Below are 21,506 nucleotides of genomic sequence, written 5' to 3'. Positions count from 1 at the left end.
TGTTTTCACAGAGCTTTTAAAAACATTGAATACAGTCATGAACAATGTTCATTTCAGAAATGCAGCACAAATATAGAAGAGCACTTCATACTGCAATTTCATATCTTAAAACTTGATATTTGAAAGGGAAGGAATAAGGGAGGAAACCAAGAGCATATGGTACTGAAGACATTTCTGCAGGCAGCTGAACTGATACCACACAACTGTGTTCCATTCTGGTTCTCTCACTTGTTACAAAGATAAGAGATTCAAAAGACGTAGACGATGAGCACGTCATTCTTTCAAATATCACTTATTTGAGCCATGGGTAGTAAAAGCCAATGCCTGTTGAGGGCTCGGATTGCAGTGTTCTGTGCTTGAAGCATCATACCTACAGTCACTGTTGCTTAAAGCACAGTGATGGCCAGATAAAGGACCACACCAAGGAGGATCGCAGGCTGTGAGCCTCACTGGTACCAGTTTCTCAGCCCAGATCTAAACTATGCTTTGGGAAAAGAAAAAAAAAAAGCTGAAAAACAACAGTAAGTTCAAAGTTAATTTCTTTGACCTCTCATTAGAGGCATATATACTCCAAGTTGTTACTGGAAAATAAAAAACAATCCATACCTTTGCTTTTAGGCAACAGAATTGGCATCACCCTGGGAAGATGTATAAGCATGTGATATGTGTGAGCATGGTAATGGAAAGCCATGTTATTTCCACACAGAGTTGGTGATATACAGCATGTCTGCTGAGGCAGTTTTTTCCCTTAAAGCCTCCTTGATGAGTAATCATCACCACCCCATCTATAGGCACATATACATACAACATCTATAGACATATATACACCACACACACACACACACATTCAATATTCTGCACCGTACAACATGGAAGAAATTATTTGGGCATGAGAAATTTTACGAACAAGTGTTTTCAGTATCTTCACTGTAAATAGAAGGTGATTATAGATAGCCTGTCTTCAAAGTGGAGTCTAAGCTTCCTCCGAAGTATTCCAGGGAGTTGAGGCAAAGACTGAGCGGCAGGTCACGGACTTTTCCACCACCTACTCTACCACAGCACATCTATTCACCCATGTGTTGTACTAGGCTCCTAATGTAAGGTTTCACTTGAAAATAAAGTAATACTACTTTTAAAAAAATGTTAAATATAACTGCTGTTGAATGCCTAATTGTCACTGAACTGATGTGGTTGAGATTGCCAAGACGACTTCGGTATATTCAGCTATCCCCAAGGCACTAAATGTACTTAACCTGCAAGATGACATTATTTATTATGTCCATTTGAACAACAAGAGATTGTCTGCTACAAAAAATGTATAATGTTCAGTTCTTCTTATTAATAAGCCAATACTTTTAACAGCTTCTTAAGAATTACCTCTGGTTTATAATAGCAAAATTTGTCAACAGCATAGAAGAAAGTACTTCTCTTCTCATTTGCACTGGAATATATGTGCTTTCTGGTTAAGGATATCTTAAGGAAAATTTGGATATGGATAAGGATTAGCTTGAAGATCCAGAACATAGACAAGAAGAAATAAGGAAAATAGCAGTCCAGATAGAGATTCTAGAAAGCTGGGGAAAAAATCTAGGAAAATAATCTCTATAACTTGTAAATGAAAATAAGTTGTAGGAGTATCTTACAGTGTTGAAGATAAATATTGTGACATTGAGATAAACACCTGTTTTCAATATGATCACAGTCATTTTTTCCTTTTTTTAAATAGTTTCCAATGGGCCCTGGGTCAGATGGTCCTATGGGTGGATTAGGAGGAATGGAGTCACATCACATGAATGGCTCTTTAGGTAAGGATATTAAATTTGATGTTCAGAAATGAATTCAAAACAAAACCTTAATTCGACATAATATCATGATTTACAAAGTTCTTCTGTGTATAGGAGCTCATTTTGAAATGCTTCAGCTTTTACCTACAACTGATAGTTTAATCCATAGGATATTTGCTATGATAGCTGGAGAACATTTGAAAACTCAGATGTGTGAGAATTGTTCTATCCGAGCTCATATTCCTTTAACCTATCAAAATCTGAAAAAAAGAGACGCTGCAGCTTTGGGCATCTGGAGGACTGTGAAATCCCCCCAATGGGCCTTTTGTATCTCCCAAGGTCTATAGAAATAGTCTCAGAGGAACTTCGGTTCTCTGCAAGAATTTCTTGATTTTGTTTCTCCTTTTTAATGTTTGTCTTTTTTAAAAAAGTAAAACTGGTTATCATATTGTGGATAAACTGATTCTCTTAAGAAAAAACACTGCCCATACTGTCTGTGTTCATAATAAAGCTGATTTCAAGTAGTGCAAATAATGGTTGAAAACATGCTTCATAAATGATGTTTTCTTAGCAAATGAAGTGAGCTACCTGCAAGGTGAACAAAAAGTTCACACCAGTTAGAAACAGAAACAAGTGGTAAAATATTGATGTGGTCACACAGCACACAGTATATGTAGGTAGGCCAAATGCAAAAATAAAGAAAAAGTGTTTATTTTATATCTGTATGTTTATCATCATCATATATCATAAACTATTTTAAAAGTTGACAGTGGGATTAGAGGTTTGTCCTAATTTTTTTTCCTTTATGAACCATCTTTTACTTAAGTTGGAGTTACTGCCCATGAGTAAACTCAGGTTATGCACAGATTTCACAACCCCATCCTAGGTCCCCTTGAGGCTCAGCTGGTAAAGAATCCGCCTGCAATGTGGGAGACCTGGGTTTGATCCCTGCGTTGGGAAGATCCCCTGGAGAAGGGAAAGGCTACCTACTCCAGTATTCTGCCCTGGAGAATCACATACAGTCCATGGGGTTGCAAAGAGTCAGACATGACTGAGCAACTTTCACTTTCACCCTAGGTCAGGAAATACCATCCTCTTATATTCTGAAAAGCTATGTAACTTCAGTAATCAAGAAATTACACTTTGATATACTTTTTTACTTTTAAGGATATATGCTTATTTTTCTAGATTTCAAAATATTAATTTGTACAGTCCCATTATGGTATTTACTAGTCATGTGTGACTGATTTTAAATTAAATATAAAATTCAGTTCCTCCATTGCACTGCTACATATCAAGTGCATATAGTCACATTTGGTGATGGCTATCATAACAGACAGTGCAAAGAAACATTTTCAGCATCACACAAAATTCTACTAGACAACACCATTCTAGAATTTTACCTTCTAATTTATTGCAAAATAATTTACTTTCCAGTCTTTCAATTGTAATATCATTCATAAAAAGATAGCATTTGGTCATAGAAGATTCTCAGTTATGTTACTCAGTGAAATAGAATTTTCAGAATAGTTTCACATTTACTTGTTATCTATCGTGAATATTACTATATATTTTACATAATTATATATACATTTAGTATTTAACAGATTATGCTTGTTTATAACTTAATCATGTTAATAAGCTCTTAGTTTATGACTGTCTATTGAATGCTGTGCTATTAAAATATATTATTTTTATGCCAGGATAATTATGTAAATAGTTGAAAATAAAGCTAAAATTGTGGCAAGGATTTGATTATTTTTGTTACCTAAGTTGTGATTCCATTTCTTAGGTAAGAAAATAAATTAGTATTGATGGTCCATTTGTAAGAATTAAAGTAAAACTACAGCATTATATTTTGAAGACATTTTAACTTTTGATAGATTGCTGTGCATATTGATTGCTGCCAAAATTTTAATAGTAAAAATACTTCAATTTGGGTTATTATAGTGAAATGTGGTTCAGAATATTGTCAGGTCATGTTGCAAGTGCCCATTCTACATTTTATCAGATTTATAGAAGCATCATTTCAGAAAAGAGATCTCTCTCTTGCTATCTAGTTACATATCTATAAACATATATACACATATGTTTATTAGTATACACATGTTAAAATTTTGAGTTGAGTAGGATATGTACATCTGATATTTCGCTTTCAGGGATTTATGGTCGCAATAGTTATTTTTACTCTACCATTAACAAAAAAAGTAGATAATTGGGAAGTAGAGGTACAATTTTTCTTTGAATTTGCCATCAGGTGATACTTATTCACCACATAGTATAAGAGAAAAGTAATTCTTTGAGATTCAAAAATCCAGGAGACATGCATTGGAAAATACATACAGTGTAGTTTATTATTGCATTTGTTTATATTAAAGGGATATTTAATTTATAAATAGAATATTTACCTAATAAAGGCTTTTTTTCCATATTTTGTTTTAGGCTCAGGAGATATGGACAGTATTTCCAAGGTGAGTATTATATATTCTGATTTTTTTTTAATATGTATTTTATATCCACATGGAACTCTTATTAAGATTATGAGAGTAACATTATGAATTTTGTTCTTGAACAAGAGCTTGAAAGTAGAAGGTGAGATACAATTAAGTAGAAGTTTAAAATATTAATGCGCATAATCTGTGGGAAAGGGTAAAATGAGTCTTTTAAGAAGCCTTCAAAACATGTTAAGATTCATTTACAGGATGTGATATACATGATTAAATGATACCCAGTAAATAACAATCAGTTTAATCACATTATGATGTTGCACATTTGTAAAGCAAACTGACATCGTTTGGATAATCTTGAACATGTAAAGGAGTCTAGAGCAATATGAAAAGAGGTAAATTTGAAAAAGTGATTATTATATGCATTGAGTATTACATTTATACATCTCATTTGTCATTCAGACCCTTATCAGGCAATGCTGATGTCCTTAATCATTATTATAGTTCCATAAAATAGGGTAAGAAAGTAATTAGAGGGAAGTTATCTTAACAGAAGTAGGAAAGTTACCCTTCTAATAGCACATGTCCATGTTTTTCCTCTGTCAATCATCTGGGGATCTAAAATTAATCCTTTGCTAAAATGCCTTATATTTTTTGAAGAAGAATACCTAAATAGTTTTTAGGTCATGGTGAATTTTAAAATAGTTCTCTGTGGGTCAAATATATATTTAGAATGGCTGATAAGAACTAATTATTAACTACCACTAGAGTTACTCTCTCAGAAGTCTGCTTTATACCAATAAATACAGAAATTCATTAAAGGATGCCTTCATTTTTAACTCCACTTTGAATTTATATTCATGCATAATAAAGTAAAATTCCTGATGCCAAGAAAAGTAAAATGAAGTTGAGCTATGGATATTTCCAAATTAAGACTTCAAACTGAAAGAGAGAGAGAGAAAGTTTAATTGGCATCCTGACATTCTATCTGCATCGCTTGGGTGCTTGGCCGGAGAAGTTTGACATGCAGTTTGGATGTCTGTGTTTAGGAACCACTGGGAAGCTCTTTTTCTTTTCTAAAAATAGATAAATATATACAGTGGGCACTATCTTACCTCTGTGAGAAATTATATTAGGTAAGCCTTCAAAAATCTTGTTTTCAAAATAAGATTCATTGTATAATTCCGTTAGAGACTTCTTTCTCGGAAGCACCTTTACAAACCAGATGACCATGATTATATTGGCTATCTTAGGTATCTGACAATTGATGTTGGCTGAATTGTGCTCTGTGGTCACAGTAAAATGTCTGAAGTTAAATTTGAGAAGCATATTCTGATATCCAAAGATAATTTATTTTACACAAAGCCGGGAACATCCAGTTTGCTTAAGGCCATCTTCCTAAAGTTTCCACTAACATAACCTTGTACACTACATAGATGTAAACAAAATTTTGCATGGGGAAGTACTTTGTAATTATAAAGCACTTTAAAAAAATGTTAAGGGCCGTAGTGACAAATGAAATCCCATCTTCTAATATACCTTCACATAAGACCTTCACATAAGATCTGTTGCTATGCCATCTATGCTTATTTTTCCATTCCTATTCCCAGAAACAAGTTTTTCCATCACACTGTGTCCACTGCTAGTAACATTGTCTTGCCTAATGAGGTACTGTTTATTCTTGAAGCATTAATTGGCCACCCATTGTGTACTTTTGTGTACTGAGTACTGCCTTGTGCACTGTGGGAAAATAAAAAAGACTTCTTTAAATACAAACATAATCTTCACCCTCAATGGTTTATATACTTAGGCAGGAATTCCTTCATTCAGTAAACATGAATGTGCCAAGGCATTAATCTGGACTATAAAAATCCAAAGTTAAACAAGATATAATCTCTGCCCCCCAAAAGCTTAGTATAACTAAGGAGACCAAACAAATACAATAAGGAAAAACTTCTACAAAGGGAAGTTCAAATACATTTCAGTTGACCTGAGAACTATGCCCAAGTAATAAACTTGCTACTCAACAATGTACTAGAAATGACTAGTTGCATCCATCTTCAGATGGACTCCTCAGCCTCGCATTTCTGCCCTGCCCCACTGCTCATCCCAGGTTGCGGGCTCTAACCAGGCTGTCTGGGTGATGACACCACGATTGTCTGTCCCATCTCCACTACACTCATGGTCACTTTATCTCTAATCAGCAGCATCAAACATACCGTAGACTCCCCTCCCAATTTTTTCTTCCCTACTTCCTTCCACTCACTGCTTACTTTTTCAGTCTTTCACACCTTTCACACAAGGCGTCACTAACTTCATTTTCCCTATCTTCCTCCTTTCCAACGCATGTCCAGCTATCTCAAGAAACTCTCCTCTCTTTTCTCTTATTTCCTGGACTCTTTCCTTTTCCTCCTATTCTTTTTCTAGTCATTCTTTGTGAATCGGAAGATGATCTTATTTTTTAATAAACACTACTGCTTATTTTTGTTCACAATCCTTCTTGAGCCTCCAGTTACCTCTTCCTAACTCTCCAATTAAACCTGTATTTTTTTATTATTTTTATTTTTAACTAGAGGACAATTACTTTACAATACAGTGATGATTTCTGCCATACATCAACTTGAGTCAGCCACAGGCATACACATGTCCCCTCCCTCTTAAACCTCCCTCCTACTTTCCTCCCTATTGGATCCCTCTAGGTTGTCAAGCATCAGTGTTACATTTTTAAAATTTCCTATTTTAAGAAGTTGTTTGGCCAACATAACCACTTTTGCGCACTATAGTCTTGTCTTGTGGATGAAATCTACTGGAGATACTACACAAAACCAGAGCTGCAGTTACATGCAACGTGTACACCGTTCATTGGCACCCACCGCCGTAACCTACAATGCCAGTCCTGAGTGTGTCTTTCCCTATATCCTCATCATGTCATCCAGGGACCATCAAAAGCACTGTTGATGGTTTCCTTAAGACTCCCCATTCAGCAACTTCTGTTGTTTTCACAACATTTTACAGAAATTACCTCAGATTTTTTTTTTTAATGCCCTATATCATTTTACAGTTTTCAAATGTACCCAGTGACCTAGATAGGAACAAGTTTCAGAGATCTGATATGTAGTTCAGTTATGTATAAGGATGTGTCCTTTTAACTTTCCTCTCAATGTTCTTACATACACCACTGCCTCATAAAACAGCTTAACACTGAGTCACCATGCTATGAAAAGACTGCATGGAAAACTACACCATGAAGTGTTTTAAAAAGTATTTAAATATTAATGTACTGTTACTTTTAAACTTTAAATATTTTTTTTAAACTGACACTTTGAATCAGGAATCAATATGAATGTAGCCAAACTTTCAGAGTTATAAATCAAGAAATGTTATCACTTATATGTAGAATCTAAAAATAGGTACAAATGAACTTGTCTACAAAACAGAAATAGAGTTACAGATGTAGAGAAGAAGCTTATGGTTCCCCAGGGGGTAAGGGGGGGAGGGATAAATTGAGAGATTGGGATTGATGTATACACAGTACTTTATATAAAACAAATATGGACCTACTATGCTCAGCACAGTGTAATGCCCTTATGAGAAGAGAATCTTAAAAAAAAAAAAAAAGGATGGGTGTATGTATTTGTATAACTTACTCACCTGGCTATACACCTGAAACACAACATTATAAATCAACTATACTCCAATTTTTAAAAATGTTTAAATATAACATGAAAACTTTTTTGAAGGAGTGATACATGGCAGAAGTGCAGCAGAGTCTGGGAGCACCCAGCTTAGTCTGAGATGTGCTGCCCCTCTCAGGGTATCTTGCATGCTTCTGGCCAGGGGTCCGAATATCACACTAAGATGGAGAGGGCTTGTTTCATCTGTTTTTTTGAATATGTCCAAGTGTACAGCTTCCAAATACATCCTCAAATACCCCTATAGAGGTGCGGCAGATTATTTTTTACTCCACAATTACAGTTTGTCCATGAAATGACAAATCTGTCTGGACCAAAAAGACTGCTAGACTTGGTGTAAATCTTAAAATATTTTTTTAAAATAAATTTGCCCTATTTTGAACTAAGTCAATATTATTACTCCTTATTTTAAAACAGTTGATTAATAATTTATTTTAGTGAGTTATAGCTTAAGTAGTTGCACTGCAATTTTACTTATTTTTTTTTTCCAGGAAATCAAGTTATCCCTGTACATTTCAAAGTCCAGTTATTTTATACTTAGGAAACTAACATTTTCATAGGAAAAACAGTTGTCAAAAAAAAAAAAAAAAAAACCCTCTTTATGCCATTAGGCAGTGGTTCCTGGGCCCGTGGGGTTCACTAGCAAACGGTGCGCCTATGGACTTCAGAGAATCCGTGTGCCCAGATCCTCCCTCTGAGGTGCAGAGCATGCCAAGACACGAGCTGTATTTCCACCAGCTCGTCTACCTGTTTCTGCTTTACACTTTAACTGTATTTTTTAAAAGCATATATTCTTCTGGGAATAACTCATTCATGAAAGTCTCATCTTTATGACATAACTTAAGTCAGAATCCTCAGAAATTTTCTTAAAAAAAAAAATCTAAAAACGTATTCAGAAACAGAATATAAATGGCAGTGACTCAGGAAAAGACTCCAAAACCTGGCTTCCGTTTGAAATAACGAGTTTTCACCCTTGCGGCCTATTTTTCCAAGAGTGCCTCAGTGACACGCGCAGCCCGGTGTGCGCATGCGCTGTGTGCCGCTGCCGCTCTGCATTCCCCACCGAGAGGGCGTGTCAGATGACCTCACGTGGCTAAAATCACACAGTAATGATTGGACTAGAAGATGTAAATGGAGCATAAAGCAATATACTGCTAACTTAGTATTTGACTAGATAGCGCCTATCAACCATTTTACCTTAAGAGTTTTGAATACGTCTCCTCAAACAAATGGTTGGAAAGGATTCTAGATCCCTCCACACAGGAGCCTCCCTTCTCTCTGCAAATACATACTGAATTCTCAAGTTCTAGGGTATTTATTCCTCTTGTTCTTAACTATCGTTAACTATTTTCCTTTTTCCCTTATGGTTCATATAAAAATAATAGCTAAAATCGTGTTACTTATGTAAAATGCATGTAGAATTAAAGGGAAATTGTTTATGAAAATAGTGACCTTTCGAGTCTGGTTAGTAAAATCACCCAGGGAAGGCATTGTTCCATCCTGTCCAATCAGTGGGTAGCCCACTCTGTTCATCATGGTCCTCCTGGGAATGTTTCTTAAACTCTCCAGAGTCCTAGGAACTCCGTAAACTGAAGGTGAGATTTTGAATAAATATTGATTCTGAGATTAAGATGAAGAGTTATGGTGAGTTATTTGGAGTTTGTTTTTTAATTTTCATTTGGGAAAATATATAGTATTTGTCAAGGTACTAAGAATGAACTGGAATACCTGGTAGAAGTCCGACGTAGGAATTATATCTACTTTGCCCTTAGAGATGATGCTATAGATTCCATGTTTGAAACAGTACAGTGTAAAAGGGAAATTAAAATCTTAAAAATGCTTTGTTTTCTAAATTTTTTTAACAGAATTCTCCCAATAATATGAGCCTGAGTAATCAACCGGGCACTCCAAGGGATGATGGCGAAATGGGGGGAAATTTCTTAAATCCTTTTCAGAGTGAGAGTGTAAGTATTCCCTTGACTACATTATTATATCCAGATATTATTTCTGAAGCTCTTCCTTAGAATAAGTGCATAAAGCCATTATTATGACTATTTAGAGTTCAATAGGTTGATCTTTTAAGAGTTAGAAAATTATATGGAATTTCTTTGTAAACATTTTAAAAAATGCACTTTCAACTCTGATTCTTTGTACATAGCTACAAAAATGAAAATTTTAATAACAATTTTTCTACAGAAAACATACATTATAAAGGAATGTACTAGAAACAGGTTGCATATTTGATCATTTTCATGAGTCTTCACATTACTGAAATGTCTTGGATCACTGCAAAACCAAGTCTGTTCTCAGTGCTGTCCTTTGAGGCTCTGAAACTTGTCTCTTAAGATGCTGCCTTTACTTCATACTCTAGACTTTCCTGCCTGGTATGTTAACGTGTTGTTTACATTTAACCTGAACTAGATGCTCACATCATTTTTTGTGTGACTATAGTTTTAAACAAAGGCAGCATTTCGTGTCTGCATAAAAGTAGACAGTAGCAGAGAAGCAATAAAATTCATTTCTCCATTTAACAGTTACTGAGCACTCGCCCAAGCAATAGCTAGACCCTGAAGAAACCAAAGGACATGGTATCTTTCTCAAGGAATGATTACACTATATAATAGTTAATTAACTGTTTTTTCACACTAGAAATGCCTATAGAATTGTTAAAAATACAATTTCCCAGAACCCTCCCTAGACCCAGTGACTCAGGATTTCCAGGAGTGGGGCCCAGCATACTTTCAGGTGAGAAAGCTTCAGCAGTGATGCTGACCCACGTTGTCTGCTAGGAATGCCTGAACTGGAGTGAAGAACTTCAGAACCCAGGCTCGTCTCATGTTCTCAGAAGCAGTGCCTCCAATACACGTGCTGCCATTAGTAAAGTTATGGAGGGTCTACCAAACTATAAGCAGAATCAGAAAAGAAACCCTTCTGATTTTACCTTCATTTTGCCCTAATTCAATCTTTACCAGAGATCAGAATTGGAAGCAATAGCTGGTAGCATGCCTAAATTTTACCCGGAATGGAACCCAAGATTGAGTGTTCCCTGGATTCCTTTACTTCTTGGTATTGCTCTAGCACCTCTACCTGTGACAGGATTTCCTGTACTTTTAGACTTGACTTCTGTTAAAACTAGACATAAAGTTACACTGATTTTTAGTTTGACTTTTATTTACATGCTATATATGATGAGTGGGGACAAGAAAGTTATACATAAAAATTTATATTTTAAAAAATCAAAAAATTAGCCCATCAGTGATGAGGAAACAGAAAATTGTGAGAAACTATATAGTTTATCATAATGCTTAGGGTTACAGGATTTTGTTTTTTTAGGTCCTGGTTCTTTCACTAGTTTGCTTGAAGACTATTGACAAATTAATTACTTACTGTTCTCTTTATCTAATTAGAGACATTAATTTCATTTTATGTTAATTCTTCCAGTAACAAAATTTTATAATTCAGTGAGGTATATGATAATTAATTCAGTTCAATTAGACGTGTTGAGCCTGCAGTATGCAGAGCACTAGGTTAAGGACAAAGTATTCTGAAATAAACATAACACATCCCTAACCTCAAAGAATGCAATCTGACGGGGAAAATGTGTTTACACACTAATTAAACCACGTGTCAGATTAATAAGTACTGTAGTAGAAACCATGTGTTTAAAGAGCACTGAGGAAATTTATTAGCTTTGTATTGGACAAGAAAACTTCTTTAAAGAGATCCCATGTGACTTTGACTTCAGGGGCAAGGACGAGAGGAACTCAACCCACTCTTCCTTCCCAGATGCCTTGTTGGTGACTGCTTGTTCGTTGGGGAGGGGCCAGCTTCATAGTGGGCATCAGAGAGCTTTTTGTGATGATCAGAAAACCAGATAGAAGGGGAGTTGAAAAACTACTTTGTGTCAACACCAGCCTCGCCCTCCGGCCCCAAGTGGACCAGGCCCCCAGCAGGCAGCAGCGCCCCTTGGGACTGTGTGCCCAGCGCGGACAGCTGCTGGCGCGGGGCTGCCCCCTCCCTGGCCCCTGGCCCGGTCTCTCTACCCTTGAAGCCAGGAAGCAGGTAAAATGCCAGGCTGCTGTGCAGTTACCAAAAAAAAAGTTCCAGCCTGTCTCCCCTCCCCTCTCTCCTGTCCCCACTGGAAAAGTCCCCCAAAGAGAAACACTCGGATGGGGGTGGAGAACCTGGCCGCTGCCTCGAGTGTAGCGCGGCCCTGGAAGCAGGTCCACGCTGGCCACCAGCTGTCCCCCGTCCCCACCCCGAGGGGTCTCCACTATGAATGATGCCCGTGTTATGGATTCCTCTGTTACATTTTTGTTTGCACTTTAAAAGATCAAGAAATAGAGCAGAGAGGAGGAAGACAAAAGAAATTCGTTGCTGACATATAGTAAGGCCTTAAGCCGTAAATAGGCTAGGTATCTCTGCTAAGTATATCATCAAGGAAAAGCAGAACTACTTAATGAATTCAAGAAGAAAACATTTCCCATGACTAAACATGCAAATCAGACTCTAGTGTTTAATGCACATAAAGTCTGTAAAGCCAAAATTTTTGAGCAGTATGCCTTTTGAGGGTTTGTCAGTCTTTATTTTGAAGTTTAACCACAGAAGCAGCCTGGGAAGGAAGCAAACATCTATTAACTGATTGTTACAGACACTGTCCCAGTTATTTCACACATGCTGCTTAATGTAATCCATATACAGACGGAAATGTCCACCCAAAGGCAGAAAGCTTGCAGTGCCAACACACTTTATGTAGAAAAATGTGAACCAAAAAAATAGAGCCACTATTCAGACTGTTTGGGGCGGGGGAAATCATAAACAAGCCTTTATTTCAAAAAACAAAGATGCCCCCTAGTGTTCAAACTCTAGAAAATGTTTGGTTTTGAAAACAATACAAAAAGGTTTAGTTCAAAATAGTGCTTCATGCCTCTCAGGAGAAAGCAGTCTTATTTCTTGAATTAATTTGGCATCATACTTTGCCATAGCATTGAACTATAATCAGCTGAGCAAACATGCTGTTAAAATCATGTTGCCAAATAGGAATTATCAACAAGGCAGTAGATAATTTCTTATTACCCTTACTGCCTTTTGTCATTTTCTGCTATTGCAAAGAAATCACATGTGCCCCCATGTATTTTTTTTTTACATAGCCACATACACACTAGATTTATTTCATTTTAGTTCAGCTCAGGTACCTGTAATATTATCTCTTATTTAGAAAAGAAAATATCTAGATGCTTAGAAATAAACATAAGATCTGAAGTGTTCTTAAAGTGTATGAACAGAAATGCCCACACATTGGTTGTAAATTTAATGGATATTTCTGATGAAGTCCATGGTACATGAAGTGGGTATAATAAATTCTCTAGTTCATGCTTTACATGCTAAACCAAACACTGATGCCATCAATAGTTTTGTAAGGCCAGAACTGTTCTCACCTGACGAAGGAGAACCTGATATCACAGCCTCCCGCATAAACACTAGAATATGTCATGGCATATTGATGCAGTGGTACGACAGAAACGTTGCCGTGTGGTCTCGGGACAGTACACCGTGAATATTTCATGTCTCTAAGTACGACATCCCATTTAACACCTACTCTTTCTTTACTTCTGGAAAAAAAAAATGCAAGCTATTTCTCATCTGCTTGAATAGCAATCAGTAGCAAAATTCCTTTTTGCTTGCACATTCTGTGAGTTTTCCTAGAAATTTTGTGATTTCCCTCAATCTCACTTAGTTGAAGCAGTTTCAATAAAAGCAACAACAGATAAGTGGTTTATAGCCTTAGCAGTGCAAATAGCCCATCATTTATATAGACAGTTACACACAGTCTATTTTACTATTCCAAATATACTCAGAGCTTCATCTTACAGTTACTTGTACTTTCAAATTTTAAATTTTATTAGATGCTTGCTAATTTTTCTGAGTTTGGTTGCCTAGAGATGCTGCTTCCATCCTTTCTGACTAAATCTGGCCCTGACTTTCTTGGTGTACCCTATTTTTCCACTCAGTTTCCTCCCTGAATAAACCTAACTCTCTAACTTCCCAATGAATCTGTAACAGATTCTCATTTTACTGTAAGATTTGCTTAAGACATTTGAAATACTACAGGTTTAAAACCTTAACAATTGCCAGTGTTAAGAAATAGGAACAACCAATAAGCATGCTTGGTAGCAGGGAATGTGCACATATATTTGTTTGCATATCTGCATACTTTTAACAGTGTATAATTAGAATGAATACTGTAATGTATTCTTCACAATATTACCTAATGTTACTTGACATATGAATGAACTGGAATAATCCTTAGGAAAAAAGGATTCAGGGATTTTTAAAATCCGATTATTCAGGATGTGCATTAAATGAGATGGTCTCTAGAATTAATTATGACTTACCCAGAAAATTTTTCCAACATACCCTTTGAAGTCCTTTCAGAAAAGCTTTAAAGGCTTTTACTGTTTTTAGATTGGCACAATATACCCATTAAAGTCTTTGTCTTTAAAATAATGATTGATGATCTCGCTGTGTTGTTTAAAATTAAATCCAGTTAAATTTTCAGGTCCTAAATTAGACTAGCTGCATCTTAAGGGCTTAGTGGCCATGTGTGGCTAATGGCTGCTATGCCGGACAGCACAGAATAGAACATATCCATCATCACAGACGGTTCTGTGTGCAGTATGATCGACTCACCGATTCTTACTATAAATAACAGTAGCCATAGAAAGCATCCCTGATCTGGGAAGATCCCTGGAAAAGGAAATGGCAACCCACTCCAATATTCCTGCCTGGGAAATCCATGGACAGAGGACCCTGGCGGGCTACAGTCCATGGGGGTCATGAAGAGTCGGACACAATTTAGTGACTGAACAACAACAGATTTCCTATGCCCATTTTGCCATATTCTAGTGTTTTCTACTTTTAGTAAAACATTGGTATCCATTTATCTTCTTGTTTAGTCTTGCTCCTAAATGTCAAATACCAAAGTCTAATTGTCAAAGCCTGTGCATAGTTTGTGGCAGCATGCTGTCATGCCTTGTCGTGGAGATGTGCACGGTTTCTCCTGATGAGTTGGGGGTAGATCCCCTCCCAGCACAGGGTCAGGGTGGGCTCCACTTCACAGATCCTTGTCTATGACTGTTTGGGGTTTGGGGTTTTATTTAGCTTTGCTTTTTGCTGCCACTGTCAAGCTTAAAAGGGAAGACATTTTCTATCAAATTGAATCCCCTTTGTCTTTTCTGGCAGTCTCTGCTTTCATCAACCTACTCACTGTACTCCAACATGGAAAGTGAGTAACATGTCTAATTTAGCTTTTGCAGACTGAATGGAAATTTGAGGCTATTAAATGATTAACAAGTAGATTTTTTCTTGATTGGACCTGTGTTTAAAAGATTAACAATCCTCCTCTTAGGCTCTGGTGACCCATTTTCAGGCCTAGTCATCTACTTTAACTCAAGATCAACATGGGGTTTTGGGTTTAAGCCATAGATCAAACTCTGATGACTTCCAGTCCAGACTTCTGCCAGCTGAACCACTGTCACCCTGCACTCTTCCCTGGGAAATCCTGCTTTCTCCATATTAACAAATCCATCCATATCTAGTCCACACCTTATACCTCATTTCTGATTCCTACACTGCCTTAGGTCATCTGGAGTTCACATGATCTAGTCTCTCTGCTCCCTTTTCAGAAGGTTCATGCCCTCCTTCTGAGGATCATCATTGTTCCTGCTTAAGCCCTTGCAGAATGGACCAAACCCTCTCACTTTATCTGCCTCTTTCCATGAGGCACAATCATTAGTACCACATTAAAAGGAATTCCCTTATTGCCTTGGTCCTCAGTTCAGTTCAGTAGCTCAGTCGTGTCTGACTCTTTGTGACCTGTGAAGTGCAGCACGCCAGGCCTCCCTGTCTATCACCAACTCCTGGAGTTTACCCAAACTCATGTCCATCAAGTTGGTGATGCCATCCAACCATCTTACGTCATCCCCTTCTCCTCCTGCCTTCAATCTTGCCCAGCATCAGGGTCTTTTCAAATGAGTCAGTTCTTCACATCAGGTAGCCAAAGTATTGGAGCTTCAGCTTCAGCATCAGTCCTTCCAATGAATAGTCAGGACTGATTTCCTTTAGGATGGACTGGTTGGATCTCCTTGCAGCCCAAGGGACTCTCAAGAGTCTTCTCCAACACCACAGTTCAAAAGCATCAATTCTTTTATAGTCCAATTCTTTTATAGGCACTCAGCTTTTATAGTCCAACTCTCACATCCATACATGACTACTGGGAAAACCATAGCTTTGACTAGATGGACCTTTGTTGGCAAAGTAATGTCTCTGCTTTTTAATATGCTGTCTAGGTTTGTTCAGTTTAAGCTCCAGGAGTTGGTGATGGACAAAGCAGCCTGGCGTGCTGCAGTTCACGGGTTGCAAAAAGTTGGACACGACTGAGCGACTGAACTGAACTGAGGACCAGGGCAAAAGGGAATTCCTTTTAATGTGGTACTAATGATTGTGCCCATGGAAAGAGGCAGATAAAATGAAAAGCTTCTTCCAAGGAGTAAGCGTCTTTTAATATCATGGCTGCAGTCACCATCTGCAGTGATTTTGGAGCCCAAAACAATAAAGTCAGTCTATCACTGTTCGCATTGTTTCCCCATCTTCTTGCCATGAAGTGATGGGACAGGATGCTATGATCTTAGTTTTCTGAATGTTGAGTTTTAAGCCAACTTTTTCACTCTCCTCTTTCACTTTCATCAAGAGGCTCTTTAGTTCTTCTTCACTTTCTGCCATAAGGGTGGTGTCATCTGCATATCTGAGGATATTGATATTTCTCCCAGCAATCTTGATTCCAGCTTGTGCTTCATCCAGCCCAGCATTTCTCACGATGTATTCTGCATATAAGTTAAATAAGCAGGGTGACAATATACAGCCTTGATGTACTCCTTGACGTACTGGAGAAGGGAATGGCAAACCGATTCAGTATTTTTGCCTTGAGAACCCCACGATAAAAAAAAAAAAAGAACCCCACGAACAGTCTGAAAAGGCCCTGGTCCTCAGTTTTTTATAAAACTTATAAAGTACTTAAGAGCTCATATTTACATCTAATCTGGAAACCCCCTTCATCCAGAGACCATTCCATTTGTAGCAGATGCTTCTCCCATGGCAGATGATCTAGAATGTGTTGTCTAAGACAGTGGCCACCAGCGGCTTTAAATAAGTTCAAGTTGAGTCATGTTAAAATTTCAGTTCCTAGCCACGTTTCATGGGCTCAGGTTGCCCCATGTGGCTAGTGGCTTTCATGCTGGAACCACAGATTGTGGAACGTGGCCGCCACTGAGGTAAGTTGTGTTGGGCGGTGCCACTGTAGAACTCTTCCATCACAGTCTGTTCCTCAGGAGTGTGAGGGCACATTGAAGCACTGTTTACAGTAGCCCAGACATTTAGCAACCTAAATGTTCATCGACAGAGGAATGGACAGAAGATGTGGTGCGTATATACAATGGAATATCACTCAGCCATCAAAAAGAATGAAATCATGCCATTTGCAGCAACATGGATGGACCTAGAGACTTTCATGCTGAATGAAATCAGGCAGAGAAGGAGAAATATCATATGACATTCCTTATATGTGGAATCTAAAAAGAAATGATACAAATGAACTTACTTATAAAACAGAAAGAGACTCACAGACTTAGAGAACAAACTTACGGTTGCCAAGGCTGAAGAATGGAGGAAGGGATAGTTGGGGAGTTTAGGATGGACATGTACACACTGCTGTATTTAATTTTTTTCTTAATCTGTGTGTTTTATTGAAGTATAGTTGACTTTCAGGCGCACAGCAGGCGATTCAGGTATACATATACACATATTGTTTCTCAGATTACTTTGCCTTATAAGTTATTACAAAATATCATCTACAGTTCCCTGTGCTATACAGTAAACCTTTGTTGCTTGTTGCATATCTTTTTTTTTTTTTAATTAGGAATCTAGCATCTATTCATACTAAGTCACACAAATGGAATCCAAATGTCAAATTTTTTAGTTAGGTAAAAATTCATGTTTTCTAAAATATATATTGTACATACTATTTACATATAGGTGTACAAAAGCTTTTCTACTGTGCTTGATAAAGGCTTGAGAAAGAACAACAAACAAAAAGGAGATGGAGAAATTGGAAAACAAACTAAATGAAATGGGAGCACTGAATATGCAATAGAAAGAGTGAAACAAACTAGATAAAAGTAAAAGATCGTCATATAGTCCAGGTGTTTTTAAACATGGCTGCTCATTAGAAACACATCTGGAGTTTTGGAGAAAAAATAATACCTGGGCCTTATTTAAAGTAGATAACCAACAAGGACCTACGTTATAACACAGAAAACTCTCCTCACTGTTACACGGCAGCCTGGAGAGGAGGGGCGTTTGGGGGAGAATGGATACATGTGTGTGCACAGCTGAACCCCACACTGTCCCCCTGAAACTACCACAACACTGTGAATCAGCTATGAGTGAGTGAAGTTGCTCAGTCGTGTCTGACTCTGCGACCCCGTGGACTGTAGCCCACCAGGCTCCTCCATCCATGGGATTCTAATCAGCTATACCCCAATACAGAATAAAAAGCTTTAAAAAAGTATGAGGGTATATTGACGTCATTATCAGGATAATTGCTCTATTTATCGTTTATAAGACTATGTTTCCAAATTTCTAAAAGCCTCACCTTTACCAGTGGTCAGCCTCAAACCGGCAAGTAGCACTTGACAGCAATGCCCCTCCGTCCACGCAGAAATGCTTGTGGATTGAGATTGGAGCCGGAGTTTCTGGGAAGTTTACATGCTGAAGCATGAGTCAGACTCTTTAAGTACTGATATTTTTTCAGTGCTCTAGCGAGGATTTCTTATGGCCAGCTAGAAGTTCAATGATTAATCCAGCATTTACTGAGCACATTTCTGTGTTTCCAATAAATATATAGTTTTAAGGGGTTTATATTCAATCCTCCCAAAACCCCTTTAAGATTAATACTGTCATGAAGCAGATTTAACAGGTGACGAAACAGGCACCAGGAGGCCAGTGACCTCCCATCTTCACCAAGCGTGTAGGAGACAGAGACTATCCTGTCCCTCATACTCATTTCATATGATTCCACCTTGGGCTCGATTTTTGCCCTAGTTGTTACAAGGGCCCATAAAACCTGAATCTGGCTGGAAGAAAAAAAGCTAAGGGACCAGGTGGCTTATCAACCCCCAACGCTCAGAGAGAGGACAGGACTGGTTGCTTTCCAAAGGGAAATAGTTAACTTAACACTTCAGGACGGTCAATTCTATATAATTTACTCTTTTCCTGCTTTCTAAATTTTTATGGTGTATTAAAAGCTTGTTCATAAAAGGCATTAAAATTCGCAGTTACTATTGTTTACCGAGGGGGATGTCAGTGGCCTGTAGAACTGTTGTTAAAATATGGATTCTTCTCTCCTAGTACTCCCCTAGCATGACAATGAGTGTGTGATCCATTACCAAGTCTCCTCATGGAAACCACAGTGAGTCAGCCCTTCACAGAACTACTACGGAAGAAAATTATTCATCACAGTGTACAGTTAAACAAAGGAATCTCAGTCACACCAAACCAACCTTTTTATTTCCTGCTCTCTCCCCTATTTTGTGAAGAAAGCGGGTCCAAACGTGATTCGAACAACTGTACGGAGCGGCACATTAGAATTGCCCTCAACTGAACTGCAAATGATTATCTGTGTATGTATATGTGTGGGAAAGAGAATGTATCGTATGTGTGTATGTTATATGGACACATGCACATACGTACATTGACCCACAGGACATTGTAAAATACTATCACATGACATCTTAAGTAGAAATGAGTAGGGACTTTTATTCCATCCTTTTTTTCACGTTTACATTTTAATTATTAAAAGTTGCTCCTGCCCCTCCCTGAACTATTTTGTGCTGTGTATATCACTGCTTTATATAAGTTATTTTTTAAGGTGAACTCAGATGTTATGGTTTTGTAAATGTCTGCAATCATGGATAGGAATAAAATCGCTTATTTGAGAGCTTTCATTAAATTGCGTGTGATGCAAGTTATCCTGTGAATGACAACGTGTACTAAGAAAAGAAGTGTGTCTTCATCTTTATGTCAAATCAAACAATTTCTCAGTAACCTTCAGTGAGTATTTTTGTACTTTTTATGTAGGGATAAAACTTCAAATCAACAGAAGCTTAGCTGGGGCCTAACACAGTATATTTCTGCAGTAACTGCTCTAGGTGGAATTCTTGATTTGGCTTAGATGATACAGAAAATCAGTAATTAACCACAGTTGCTTAGACCATAGCAATAAAGTGCCAGGGGTCATCATATTTTTAGCAACACATTTTCTCTTTAACATGATAAAGCCCCGACATAGTAACTATTTGCTTGAATTAGTCACTTGTCACCAGGAATGCTAGAGCTCAGTTTTTTAATAAGATACTAATGTGAAATGGTGCCTCATTTTTATTCAGACTTCTTGTGAACATTTTCACATAGACACTGCAAAGAGATACATTCAAATGATTGAGGCTTTTAGCACAAGGGAGAAGGAAAATTTTAATCACACCCCAGGGGTTCTGGAGTGCCGCTTCTCTACCCAAGTATCTCACTAGTGGCAGAATTGACTGTGTGTCCCTGCTCACTGGCAGCAAAGCAGATGCTGTGTTCCCAGGATATAGGACTTTTATTAGAGAGAAATTATTGTAGTCATTGACATTAGTCATATATATCTACTTCGTATAACTGTTCAGAAAACATCAGAAAATTTAAACAAAACACTTCCTTTATGAAAACACATTGCTCTGTGGCCCTTTCCAGATCTTTTGAGCTTCCCGTCTTCCATCATACATATAAACACCGAAGTTCTAATAGAAAAGTGTGAAGACCGACTTTAGACTCTGAAAGCTAAGATGCTGATCCTTCCTGTTAAAATTGTAAACAACTATATATCCAAACTCAAGAGATTTTGAAAAGCATTGTTTAATCTCAGGTAAGGGGCATCCATCTTTCTGGAGGCAAATGGTCTCTAAAGTGACACTTTGGCATTATATTTACTAGTCATTGATCCTAGATGACTTACTTCTCTCAAATCCACGAGGATTTATTCCTTCTGAAAATAAAGATTTTTGCCTGTGCATGACAGGGGTGCTAGGCAGAACTATTAAAAGGGAAAAAGGAAGTTGAATTAAAATTTATGTTCCAGATTTAAACTAATCAAACTAGTTGCCATTAATCACACATTGTGCAGAGGCTAGGGCTGCAGACTGGAGAACAGCGTCAAGCTTTCAAGCTGCAGAGAGGCTTTCATGAAAAATTCAGACCGCAGGGTCTTTAACTCAAGCCCGGGTAACCTGGAGATGACACCTTGTACAGATACGTGAATTTTCCAAGGATAATTTTAATTTTCACTTTGTGATAGTTGTATGAACACCGATGGTCTTGAGATAGCTTAACCTTATAATGCTAGAATTTTGAAAACTTTTGTTCACTCTTTTCTCCATTGTTACTGATCTTGAATTTCTTTTATTTGCCTTCTAAGAAGGTATTGTTTCTTA

The 21,506-nt window shown here is 37.5% G+C and overlaps 1 protein-coding gene across 4 annotated transcripts in view; it reads left to right on the top strand.

Moving 5' to 3' along the window:
• The window catches only part of SSBP2 (single stranded DNA binding protein 2), a 297,868-nt gene extending 277,881 nt beyond the window's left edge, over positions 1 to 19,987 (top strand). For all 4 annotated transcript variants that reach the window (XM_043913530.1, XM_043913528.1, XM_043913531.1 and 1 more), the window contains 4 exons: positions 1,727 to 1,805; positions 4,227 to 4,255; positions 9,789 to 9,887; positions 19,387 to 19,987. In XM_043913530.1, coding sequence (XP_043769465.1) covers positions 1,727 to 1,805; positions 4,227 to 4,255; positions 9,789 to 9,887; positions 19,387 to 19,416 — 237 coding nt within the window. In that variant the 3' untranslated portion in view covers positions 19,417 to 19,987. The remainder of the gene's footprint in view (positions 1 to 1,726; positions 1,806 to 4,226; positions 4,256 to 9,788; positions 9,888 to 19,386) is intronic.
• Positions 19,988 to 21,506: the final 1,519 nt, after the last annotated feature.

This window comes from Cervus elaphus, chromosome 9, assembly GCF_910594005.1.
Source record: "Cervus elaphus chromosome 9, mCerEla1.1, whole genome shotgun sequence".
Classification (NCBI taxonomy): Eukaryota; Metazoa; Chordata; class Mammalia; order Artiodactyla; family Cervidae; genus Cervus; species Cervus elaphus.
Note: the sequence above shows the minus strand (reverse complement) of the source record. Positions and strands in the feature narration are given on the sequence as shown.